We start from the raw sequence: 13,407 nt of genomic DNA, 5'->3' as shown, positions 1-13,407 counted from the left end.
CACGAACCCGTGTACCCTGCATCGGCAGGCGGACTCCCAACCACTGCGCCACCAGGGAAGCCCTAAACATAAATTTAAAAAAATTAATTAATTTATTTGGCTGCGTTGGGTCTTCATTGCTGCATGCGGGCTTTCTCTAGTTGCAGCGAGCGGGAGCTACTCTTTGTTGCAGTGCGCAGGCTTCTCATTGTGGTGGCTTCTCTTGTTGTGGAGCCCAGGCTCTAGGTGTGCGGGCTTCAGTAGTTGTGGCACATGGGATCAGTAGTTGTGGTGCACAGGCTTAGTTGTTCCACGGCATGTGGGATCTTCCTGGACCAGGGCTCCAACCGGTGCCCCCTGCATTGGCAGGGGGTTTTTTAACCACTGTGCTAACAGGAAAGTCCCAACATAAATTCTTTAAAAAATAATTTCTTTTAGTTCTCTAAAGCTATATGTAATAGCTGCTTTGAAGTCTTTCTGAGCTGAGCATCTGGGCCCTCTCAGAGATGGTTTCTTTTTTTTTTCTTTTTTTTTTTTTTTGTCCACACCTCATGGCATGTGGGATCTTAGTTCCCCGACCAGGGATGGGACCTGTGCCCCCTGCATTGGAAGTGCAGAGTCTTAACCACTGGACCGCCAGGGAAGTACCTCAGAGATGGTTTCTATTGATTCCTTTTTTTTTCCTGTGTATGTGTTATACATTCTTGTTTTCTTTGTATGTCTCATAATTTTTTAGTTTGGACATTTTGAAAACTGGACTTTTTATTTTTGCAGTGCTTAGTATTTATTAGGTGCCTTGAGTTTTGGTATGTATTGACAAAGCATATTGTCTATTCCTCACAATAACTTTGATATTAGAATTCTTTTTTTAAAAAATTTTATTGAAGTATAGTTGATCTACATTGTTGTGTTAATTTCTGCTGTACAGCAAAGTGACTCAGTTATACATATATCCTTTTTTTTAAATATTTATTTATTTATTTATTCTAGGCTGCATTGGGTCTTTGTTGCTGTCCACGGGCTTTCTCTGGTTGTGGTGAGTGGGGGCTATTCTTCGTTGAGGTGCGCGGGCTTCTCATTGTGGTGGCTTCTCTTGTTGCGGAGCATGGGCTCTAGGCATGGGGGCTTCAGTAGTTGTGGCACAGGGACTTAGTTGCTTCACGGCATGTGGGATCTTCCCAGACCAGGGATCGAACCCTTGCCCCCTGCAGTGGGAGTGTGGCGTCCTAACCACTGGACTGCCAGGAAATTCCCCTCTTGTTTTTATTTTTAAGCCTGGCTTCATAGGGTTCACCCCTGGGTCAGCATAGCTTGGTGATCAGCCAGTGATTAATCAGAGGTTGTGCCTAAACCTTGAGCCAGTAAGGAGTCCATCTTTTGCTGATAGATCTGTATATGGTTTGGGGAATGTTTCCAAAGTCCAAGCAGTTTACAAGTCAGCCTGGCTTTTTTTTTTTTTTTCCCCTGTGTTTTCAAGGCCTTATGTCTAGCCAAGAACGTCTAGCCAACTTGGGACCTCTTCCATCTTTCCTGAGTATGAGTGACTTTGTACATGTACACAGCTTTTTATATCACAAGGGATAAGTGGAATCTTAGCAAGGCCCACTTTGGCTGTCTCATTTCTTGTATTTTTCTGTTAATTTTCTAGGTGGTTTTTAGTTTTGTTGTTTTGCCCCAACAAGTATCATGATTTCAGGCTAGCTCTGATGTTGGCTTTCCTAAATTGTTGCCACTGAGGATTAGAATTGTTTCTGAAAATGTGCCTGGGCATGGACTTTTAAGTCCCTCCAGCAGGGCAGTGGAGCTGTCCACCTGGGTAGAACTTATGCATCATGACACTGTGGGTAAGGATCCTTGTAGTCCCAGGCTACTCTGCCACGGGCTCTCCCTGTTCTAACTGAGAATCAGTAGATTTTTCTTGAATAAATGCTTCTCATTTTGTTGTATGCCTTCCAGAGTCTTTAAATGGTTTTTTTTGGCCGCACCACGTAGCATGTGTGATCTTAAGTTCCTCAACCAGGGATCAAACCCGTGCCCCCTGCAGTGGAAGCTCAGAGACCTAGCCACTGGACCGCCAAGGAATTCCCTAAATGGTTGTTTTTGACAACTTTGTCTAGCTTTGTCATTGCTTCTTGGGGAGGATTTACCAAGCTCCTCACATAGCCATTTCTGAAGACCTGCTGATTGGTCAGTTGATTTTTGACAAAGGTGCAAAGGCAATCTAATGGAGAACAGATAGTATTTTTATTAAATGGTGCTGGCACAGTTGGACAGTCATACGTAAGAAAGTGAACCTCAACTCATACTTGGTACCATATGTAAAAACATACTGAAAGCAGATGATAAACAAATGTAAAACTTAACCTTCTAAAACTTCTAGAAGAAAACATTGGAGAGAATCTTTGCAAATCATAAATATGACTAAGAACTTGTAGCCAGAATATATGAGACTCTCACAATTCAGTAGTAAGAAAACAACCCAATTAAAAACGGGCAATGACTTCATTAGACACTTTCTCAAAGAGGACATGTGGATGATAATGAGCACATGAAAAAAGTGTTCAACATCATTAGCCATTAGGGAAATGCAAAGTAAAACCACAATTAGGTGTCACTACACACCGGTTAGTATGGCAAAACAAAAACAAAAACATAACCCAGAGAAATGATAATACCAAATATTGACAAGGATATGGAGCGACTAGAACTCTCATACACTGCTGGTAGAAACATAAAATGGTACAGTCACTTTGGAAAACAGTTCGGCAGTTTCTTATAAAGTTAAACAACATATACTTACCTGTGTCCCAGAAATCTCACTTCTGCATATTTACCCTGGAGAGATAAATAACTTGTACATGAATGTTTACAGTGGTTTTATTCTCCAGTACCTGTACAGTGTTAGCATATAGTTGGTTCTCCATAAATATTTGTTGAGTAAATGAATGACTTACTGTGATTATTAGTGAGGTTCAACTCCACCCCTCCTCATATTTTATTGGCCATTAATCTCCATGACAGGCAAATGATACCGAAATGTTTAGCCTTTTCAAAAAATGATATCGCAATGATTGATGTGACAGTGTATCCCAATGATACAATCAATTCTTTTATAAAGAAAGAAACTTCTTTAAGGTAGAATCTACAAACTTGAATATATAAAGAGAGTAACACTATATGTGGCACAGACCTCTAGTACTGAATTATATTGAGACTTAAGTTAATTTAAAAAAATCTTAAATGAAGATGTATTTTACTCCCTCACTTTGTTTAATATGCCACTTATTTTCTTAGAAAGTATCATCAGAATTACAGTGTCTTCTCTGATACAGAAGTTTCTGGACCCACTTAAATATCTATGGCAGAGATTGTAAATTGGCAGCCATTGAGTGAATTTGACCACAGATGTGTTTTGTTTGGCTTGCAGAGTATTGGTCAAATGTAAGGTATGGACCAGCATTTCACTCACTGCAAAAACTGGCTGGAATTGAGTAGTATTTCACCTTATGGACAGGGAATGTGGTCTCCAGTTTGCCATAGCTCCTACCACTCCATATTGTTTACCCAACAGTAAGGCCAAATGTGGGTTACCATATCATTGTGCTTGTGCTTTTGTTTTTCTTATACCTGGCCCCCTCATTCACTTATGATGCTTCTCAGGCTGTAGTATTTCATGATGATAGACTAACTTTAAAGATATAAAAATGTTAAAAATATCTGCTAACGTGGTTAACATGGGTATTTTCTTAATGTAGTGTCTTCATTGGCTCCTCTGGCGTGGAGCTGATCTCTCACAAGCAACCATGAGAGGTTGGACAGCAGCTCACATAGCTGCCATCAGGGGACAGGATGCTTGCATGCAGGTAATAATAACTTTGGTTACTTTTTTAAAAAATTCAATAAGTTTAATTACTTTAGCATAGTTCTGTTGGGCTATTGCCTTTATTCTAATAATTTGATCCCATAGACTTAGTAGTTCTATGTTCTAAACAAAAACTTACTGGATTCCAGGACTCAGATATTTTGGTACCAACTGTCACTCAGACAGATTGTATAAGATCGGAAATTATATTATCTCTAAAGCAGTTGGCTGTCTGTTTGGGTTGTTTTAAGGGATGTCATAGTCATGCCCAGATTATCTTCTTTATAGCTTGCCATGCCTAAAATTCCTCATTTAATGTATTTCCTGGCCAGAGTATACATTAATATGTGGCAGGATCTAGTTTATTAGAGTAAGTAGACTTAATCAATGTCATGAAATGGACTGGAGCTTTGAGGAATACAAAATCATATAAGCAAACAGTCCCTGCCTATAAGAAGCCTGAGATTCTATTGGGAATGACAGTAGCTTTACTCAGTGAGTTACAAAACAGTACAAATCACAGTCTCTGAGTAAGGTTCTCAGGAAAAGTATAGATGAGAAGAACTGTAGAACTTAAGAGAAGATAAGGGAATCATAAATGGAGGAAATGAAACTTCAGCTAATCCTAAGAGAATGGGTTGATTTAAAAAAGATAAGTAGTGAAGAGGCATTGTAGGTAGGTGTCAGGAGCAAATAAAAATAATGATTTTAATTTATTGAACACTTTTTATGTGTCAATCACCATCTCCCATGCATCACTTCATTTAATACAATAATCTTATGAGTTTCCCTTCATGTAGATAAGGAAACAGATTCAGAGAGTTAAGTTCATTGCTTAAGTTAGTGACAAAGCCAGGGTTTGAACCTAGACTTTGTCCCATTAACCTCTATGCTATAATTCTATGTGAAATCTTTGAATTGGGAAAATGAGGTATGTTCAAGGAATATACCATTATATGAGTTTGACTGAGTGTAGATGATTTGTTCTGAACTAAGTTTAGATAAAGGCAGACTTGTAAAATGTCTTAGGAATAGAATAAAGATTCATTTGTATAGGAAAGAGAATTTTATATGTATACTATACACATGTATATGTGTATATATATATATATATATATGTATACACACACACATACATACATACACACACATGCACATAGACATTAACAGGGGAATGTAGTAATGAAAACAATATTTCAGGAAATTATTCTAGCAAGATGTATCCAGGATTATGTAGGATGAAGAGAGTGTTTGGAAGCAAGATAATCAGAGACTTTTGATATTATCACTAACCATAGAGGGTGAGATTAGTTGGTGGCAGTGGGAAACAAAGAAAATTATTTAAAACATCTTGCATAGCAGGCATTGGCAAAGTGTAGTGAGACTGTAAGGTTTTGAGTCAGAACGACAGATAATTATGGCACTATAGATAGGGACATCTGAAAGGCAGGGGAGGTTCGGGAGGAAGGATGTTGAGTTCACCTTTGGCCCATGTTGAGTTTAAGGTGCCTATAGGTCATTCGGGTGCAGAAGGACAGGGCAGTTGAAAAGGACACTGGTGACAAAGATTTCAGGAGTAATAAAGCTTAGAGAAGAGTACAGAGTACTGAGGATTGAATGTTGAAGAATGTTACTAGTAGGGATGGGAGGAAGCAGTGAAATGAGTAAGGAATTCAGAGGAGAAAGAGAGATAGAGAGTCAGGACCCATTAGCGCTGTGCAAGTGAAGGAAGAAGTTGAAGTCAGGCAGAGTATCACTTACAGAATAAAACTAAGGGGAATAGCACTTAAGGAAATGTCATTGAACTAGAGAACTCTCTATAGGGAGAGGTTGGCTATATTTCTATGCAGTGATAGGGGCAGCACCCAATTTGCAGGTGGATTTGAAGTTGAGGCATTGAGGTATTTGAAAAGTAGGCAGTGAAAGGAAGGAGCAAATACAATAGTAACTTAAGGGGATATCAGGGTCAAATGAAGCTTTACTTGATGCTTTCCTTCCTCTAAGCATTAGTTTAACCCACTCCCTCTCCCTTGATTGTTCTTCTGTTCCCCAAAGTGGTCTCTTCATTCTTAGAGCTTTTGTGATGCTTTGGGGTACTATACTTTGTAGTTGTTACTTACCAAGGACTGCTTTGTATAGTTGATTGTCTTTGTCTCTACATGTGTCCTAATTCCCTAAGTTGATATATCTTCATATTCTTTGTAGTGACATAGTAAGCACTCAGTATATGGTTTGTGATGATTATTGACTAGTTTGTTAATGGGAGTCAGGCATAATCATGGATACTGTTCTTCCTAAAACTCTTGGTAGGAATTATGACTAAGTAAACTTTTGCTGAGATGCTGGTAAATATAGCCTGGTTAAAAGAAAAAAGTCTGAGGGAGATAAAAACTGAAAAATATTTGCTAATAATTTTTTAAACCAATTACTCTGTATATTATATAAAGGGGTGTGTTGTGTATGTGATATAACCCATATACAGAAACTGGGCCAATTGTAAATTCAGATGGAATCTCCTCAGATGCCGTTAGAATTTTAATTTGGAGCTTAGAACTGGTTACTTTAATAATGAAATCCTTTTATTGTATTCAAAACCCAGTTAATAAAAGATTCTGCTTTTGAAATAGAGGAAGTTTAAATTTCAGTTTTATTAGCTTAGCATTAAATTATTTAACTTAGTGGTTGCTAATCTGGGCTCATGAAAAGTTTGTTTTATAAATTGTATGTACATGCTCAAATCAGAATGTGAAATCGGGTATACATGTCTCCTAGGCAATGTTAAAAAGGATCTCAAGCATTTTCTTAGGACTAGCTAAGAATTTCTCACACTTTGTGTGTAGCACACATGTAAGAACTTACATAATAGCTTAGCTATAGGTTAACAAATTCCTTGCCTTTAAATAATCTGCATCTGCATTTATGATTTAACATCTATCTTCATATAAACTCATTCTTATGTCTCTACTTTCAGACTCTTATAATTAATGGAGCCAATCTGGCAGCTCAAGATTATCGTGGATGCACTCCTTTACACCTTGCTACAACACACGGACATTCTTTCACTTTACAAATAATGCTCCGAAGTGGAGTGGTGAGGGATTCTTGTTAATAAGTGAGAATGTATAATGATATGGACTATAGTCCATACAGTCCATATCATATGGACTAACATTTGGTAGTCTGGTTATCTCTTCCTGACTTTGTAAATCCCTTATGTGACTTTGAGGAAGTAATTTGATCTCTCTCTTTAGCTTTTCTATCTTTAAACATGGGAGCAATAATTTAGATAAATCATCAACAACAACAAAAGAAACAGCTTAGTGGTACAAAATATTTCAGAGGCTATGAATTCTTCATGTCAGTTCAGAGTTTAACAGGGAAGATTCTGAAGCTTCCAGACACATCTTAACCAGGGATTGTAAATCTTTCTGAATTGCTGTGTGTTTACCTGTTTCTTTGGTAACTCTTATTTCATACACTAATTTAGAAAGTGATTTATATCTCCAGAAATTTCATTTATTGTGATATTTATTTTTAATATTACCCAGTGGCTGTAAAAAATAACTTCTTATAAGAGTTAAATATTTTTTCATTAACTCTTTGGTTATGCTCCCAAGGATAAGATTTGATCATTTGAATCCATCTCTTTCATTTTATTGGTCAGGAACTTGTGACCAGTAAAATGACTAGTTAAATTCCTTTTTAGAAACGATTTTTATGTGGCTAGTTATGTTCTTTTTTAAAAGACTTTATAATTTCATTTGTATATTATTAGCTCATATGTTCAAATCAGTGGTTGCAGTAAATATTTCTATGATATTTAGTGTTTGCCTTATCATTTTAAGAACAGCCTCCAATTCTCATTTGCAGAATTAAGCTGCTAGACTTAGTGTTTCCCCTACAAAACATAAAAAAACTGAGTCCTTGTGAATGTTACCTCTAGGATCCCAGCGTGACTGATAAGAGAGAGTGGAAACCTGTGCATTATGCAGCTTTTCATGGGCGGCTTGGCTGTTTGCAACTTCTCATTAAATGGGGATGTAGCATAGAAGATGTGGACTACAATGGAAACCTTCCAGGTATTCGCAAAAGCAAATATTTTGTTTTTCTATTAATGTAAACTTTAACAATGTTTGATCATGTTTAAGAAATTTGAACTGTCATCATTCTAATATTTCCTAACAAAACTGAAGTAGTAAATATGTTGACATGAACATTTTTTATCTTATATTATGTCTATGTTATGTACCCATCATGTGACTGATTTTTTTTTCTGGAACCATATTAGCAAAAGAGAAATATCCAAAATTAAACTTGGATTTACTCTTCCCACCAGCTGTTTCCCTCATCTACTCTCTAGTGTTATTGTTTTTTAACTTCATACGTCTCTTCCCCACAGATTACTTAAAAAAGTAATAGTACAGATAGTGGACACTAGTGTATTTGAGTTAATTTGCTAATTGCAGTTGTCTAGCCTGCGGTCAACTAGCCAGCTGAGACCTATACTCTTAAGTACCGTGTCTTCTTCTAAGAGGTGCTGTAGAAGTTCAGAAGAGAGTTAGACCACAGTGAGATTGGTTACTGAAACAATACATGAACTATGTCTTAAAGGAATCTTAGGTAGCAAACAAATGAAGGGGAAGTCCAGGCAAAATAATCACTTTGATTATTAAAAACTCCCTAGATCCCAGTGGATCTCTGATTACTTAGCTTGGCATGCTGGGCCTTCATAATTTGGCTCTGACTTTCCTCCCTGCCCTCATCTTCCATCCCTTGACACTGCTATCTTGGATCATTTTGCTTCTTTCCGAAGGACATCCTTTAGTGTTCATTTAGTGAAGGTTTGTTGGTATGAACTCTCTCGATTTTTGTGTATCTGGAAGTAACTAAGTAGCTATTTTACTCTGTCTTTTTAAAAAAAATTTTATTTTTGACGTATAACATGCGTACAGAAAAACGCCCAATTCAAATGCACAGCTCACTAAATTTTCACAAGTGAACACTTCTCTGTGACCATCAGCTAAATCAAGAAACAGGGTAGTCTCCTTCGTGTCCTCTTTCTAGTTACTGCCAGCTTCCAAAGTTAATCAATACCTTGACTTCCAACATAAAAATTAGTATTGTTCTTTTTCTGAACTCCATGGAATAAAATAATACACTGGTGTCCTTTTGTGTGTGGCTTCTTTTGATTTTCCAAAGTGGTTGTTATCAATTTATACACCCACAGGCAGTGTTTAAGTCTTTCAGTTACTCCACTTTCTCATCAGCACTTGACACTGTCAGTTTTTTTAGTTTTAGTCATTCTTTTGAGTGTATAGTAGTATCTCATTGTGGTTTTAATTTGAATTTTCCCTGATGACTAGAGATGTAGAACATCATTTCATATGATTAATGGCTGGTTAGTTATTTTCTTCTGTGAAATACCAGTTTGAAGCTTCTGCCCTTTTTTTTTTTTTTTTTTTAAACTATACGCGGGCCTGTCACTGTTGTGGTCTCTCCTGCTGTGGAGCACAGGCTCCGGACGCGCAGGCTCAGCGGCCATGGCTCATGGGCCCAGCCGCTCCGCGGCATGTGGGATCTTCCCGGACCGGGGCACGAACCTGTGTCCCCTGCATCGGCAGGCAGACTCTCAACCACTACGCCGCAAGGGAAGCCCTGCATTTTTTTTTTTTAATTGAGTTGTTCCTCTTTTTTTCTAATTGAGTTGTAGGGGTTCTTTATATATTCTAACCACAAGCTTTTTGTCACTTACATGTGTTGCAAATATCTTTTCCATTTAAGTATCTTTTCCATTCTATTGTCTTGCCTTTTCATTCTTTTAAGGTATCTTTTGATGAATAGAAGTTTTCATTTTACTGTAGTCCAGTTTAATAAGCTCTTCCTTTATGGTTAGTACTTTCTGAATCCTGTGAAAAAAAAGTAAGAAAAGACTTTTTTTAACAGGATTCAGAAAGTCTTCATTTCATGAAGACACTCTTTTATATTATCTTCTAGGAATTTTATTATTTTACTTTCACATTTCCACCTGGAATTGACTTTTCTTCAATACAAGGTGGGGGGAATTTCATTTTTATTTAGTTCTTTATTGAATTTGCCTAATCACTTTGTTAGTCTCTTGTTGCCCGCTCATTGAAAAAAAAATCAACTTTTATTTCCTTAAACATGTATAATTATTTTATAACCATGTGTAGTATATTTTTTAATAGTATAAGGTAGAGGTTAAGAATGTGGCCTCAGGACTAGACTGCTTATATTCAGACCTCTCTGTTAAAAACCATTAATTCAAAATTTATTAAGCATCTGTGTGTCAGTCCCTAGGTGCTGGGGATATCACTGCAAATAAAACAGACAAAAGTCTCTGCCTTTGTGTGTGGTGAGGGGGGAGACAGACAATAATAAAAATGAATGAACAGAATATATATTTTATTAAATAAGGATATGTGTTTGGATTAAATAGCAAAGGGGAGTAGAGTGTTACAGGGGATGAAGGTTGAAATAGGGTAGTCAGGGAAGCCTTCACTGAAGAGGTGACATTTGGGTGAAGACTTGGAGTTGAGGGAGCAAGTCTTGATATCCTGGGGGAAGAACATTTTAGGAAGATGTAACAGCAATGGGTAAAGTTCCTGAGGCAGGGTTGTGCCTTGCGTATTTGAGTAACAGCAAGTCAGTGTGGTTGGAACAGAAGTGAGGGCGTAATAGATGATGAGGTCAGAGAGGTAACAAGAGCCATAGAAGGATTTTGAGCGTGGGAGTGACATGATCTATGTTTAAAACCATCATTTTGGCTATTGTGTTTATAATACTAGATTGTAGTGAGGGTGTGGGCGTGAGGGGTTAGGAGCTTGATGCAATAATTTAGGTTACTGTTTGGTTGGACTAGATAGTGAGAAGTAATTGGGGTCTCTGTATCTTTTACAGATAGAGCCAGTAAGATTTGCTGATTGATTAGATGTGGGGAGTGACAGAAATGGGAGTCAAGGATGGCTCCAGGGTTTTTGGCTTGACCTTCATGGAAAGGAGAGCATTTCCATTAACTGAGATGGGGAAAGCTGTGTAAGGAATATGTATGCAAAAAGGGTAAGGAGTTCAGTTTTTGACCTGTTAAGTTTGAAATGCCTATGATACATTTCATGTATATGATGAGTAAGCAGTTAGAGGAGTCTGAACTTTCAGAGGGAGTTTTTTGGTGGAAGGTTCAGCTGAGAAAGTGTACACTGGCATGTGCCAACTACTTATCTTGTGGACATTGTTACTTAATTGATTCTCCTGAGTTTTACTGGTGATTTAGGCACTGCCCTACTTCTCCAGAGCCAAGATTTGTATACAAATTGGAGTCTTTCCCAAATAGTCACTTCTCAAGAGGTGTAAAGGTTCTCTTGTTCTTTGTAATCATTGCCTCTAAGCTTGTAATACCCCAGAACCATTCCTGTTTTTTGCAGCTTTTGGGTTATGGCTGTCCCTCAATCTGATTCATTATATTGATATTTTCTTTCAGGGATTCCTTAACATTTCTTGTCTGTTCGTGGCGTTCTTATCTGTTTTTCTTGTCCTTTATGGCTTTAAAAAATATCTTTCTATTATTTTCAAGAATTTAAGAGAAGAAATGGTGAGATAGTGTGTGTGCTTAGTCTGCAGTTTTGATCTAGTCTTCTTGTTTATAATAAAAATAATGTTTATGAAAAAGTGACAAAATACATAGTGATAAAAATGACATCACCCCTATTTGCATAGTGACTATTTTGGTTTATTTCTTCTACTTTTTTCCAAAATATTAAGATAAATTTATCTATCTAGCACCTATATTACATAGAAGGCATTTTTTTCATATAATTATAAGCTGCACAGTTGGGATTTCACTTTCCAAGAAAATTTTCTGAGACCTGCTCTTTGGTGACCCTCACTTGGCCTCTCTACATTCACAGTAAGTGTAGCTATTCAACCATTTAATCTACTGCTGTGGCTTGACTAGAAGGCTGACTGAGTAAGGACATGTAAGCTGGAAAAATGGTCTGTTATCCTTGCATCCAGAGTACATCTCTGTTATATAGGATAGGGATAGTTGTCTCCCTAGGAGGATTAGAGTTAATGTGTTGTTTCTTTTTTCAAGATATTTTATTGTCAATTTAAAATTAAATGATTATTATGTTTTCTCTCACCTATAGTTCACTTAGCAGCCATGGAAGGACACCTTCACTGTTTTAAATTCCTACTCAGTAGAATGAGCAGTGCCTCCCAAGCTTTGAAAGCCTTCAATGATAATGGAGAAAATGTATTGGACCTAGCCCAGAGGTTCTTTAAGCAGAACATTTTACAGTTTATCCAGGGGGCTGAGTATGAAGGAAATGATCCAAAAGATCAAGAAAGTAAGTAATAAACCTGAAGTGTTTTAGCATTTAATAAGTAGAATAAATGGAGGAGGAAAAGAAAGGAGTTATAAGACATGTTATATTAAAATATGTTATGTATCATTGTCCACACATTCATCCAGATTCTCTTCTTTGTATGAAATATTTTAAGCAGAAATATAGAGAGATTAATGTAATATAATGAACACTTCTTTTTTTTTAACATCTTTATTGGAGTATAATTGCTTTACAATGGTGTGTTAGTTTATGCTTTATAACAAAGTGAATAAGCTATACATATACATATATCTCCATATCCCCTCCCTTTTGCGTCTCCCTCCCACCCTCCCTATCCCACCCCTCTAGGTGGACACAAAGCACCGAGCTAATCTTCCTGTGCTATGCGGCTGATTCCCACTAGCTATCTGTTTTACATTTGGTAGTGTATATATGTCCATGCCACTCTCTCACTTCATCCCAGCTTACCCTTACCCCTCCCCATGTCCTCAAGGCTGTTCTCTATGTCTGCGTCTTTATTCCTGTCCTGCCCCTAGATTATTCAGAACCATTTTTTTTTAGATTACATATATATATGTTAGCATACACTATTTGTTTTTCTCTTTCTGACTTACTACACTCTGTATGACAGTCTCTAGGTCCATCCACCTCACTACAAATAACTCAATTTCATTTCTTTTTATGGCTGAGTAATATTCCATTGTATATATGTGCCACATCTTCTTTATCCATTCATCTGTTGACGGGCACTTAGGTTGCTTCCATGTCCCGGCCATTGTAAATAGTGCTGCAATGAACATTGTGGTACATGGCACATTTTGAATTATGGTTTTCTCAGGGTAAATGCCCAGTAGTGGGATTGCTGGGTCATATGGTAGTTCTATTTTTAGTTTTTTAAGGAACCTCCATACTGTTCTCCATAGTGGCTGTATCAGTTTACATTCCCACCAACAGCGCAAGAGTGTTCCCTTTTCTCCACACCCTCTCCAGCATTTATTGTTTGTAGATTTGATTTGCATTTCTCTAATGATTAGTGATGTTGAGCATCCTTTCATGTGTTTGTTGGCAATCTGTATACCTTATTTGGAGAAATGTCTATTTAGGTCTTCTGCCCATTTTTGGATTGGGTTGTTTGGTTTTTTGATACTGAGCTGCATGAGCTGCTTATAAATTTTGGAGATTAATCTTTTGTCAGTTGCTTCA

At 37.3% G+C, this 13,407-nt stretch overlaps 1 protein-coding gene across 1 annotated transcript in view; it reads left to right on the top strand.

The window, feature by feature from the left end:
• The window catches only part of ANKRD42 (ankyrin repeat domain 42), a 55,481-nt gene that overhangs the window by 7,591 nt on the left and 34,483 nt on the right, over positions 1-13,407 (top strand). The window contains exons 3-7 of the mRNA XM_007468055.1: positions 1,319-1,321; positions 3,735-3,842; positions 6,813-6,932; positions 7,785-7,920; positions 12,004-12,204. Coding sequence (XP_007468117.1) covers positions 1,319-1,321; positions 3,735-3,842; positions 6,813-6,932; positions 7,785-7,920; positions 12,004-12,204 — 568 coding nt within the window. The remainder of the gene's footprint in view (positions 1-1,318; positions 1,322-3,734; positions 3,843-6,812; positions 6,933-7,784; positions 7,921-12,003; positions 12,205-13,407) is intronic.

This window comes from Lipotes vexillifer, unplaced genomic scaffold, assembly GCF_000442215.2.
Source record: "Lipotes vexillifer unplaced genomic scaffold, Lipotes_vexillifer_v1.1 scaffold2430, whole genome shotgun sequence".
In the NCBI taxonomy this organism is placed as follows: domain Eukaryota; kingdom Metazoa; phylum Chordata; class Mammalia; order Artiodactyla; family Lipotidae; genus Lipotes; species Lipotes vexillifer.
The sequence above is the reverse complement of the archived record's forward strand: the minus strand, read 5'-3'. Positions and strand labels throughout refer to the sequence as shown.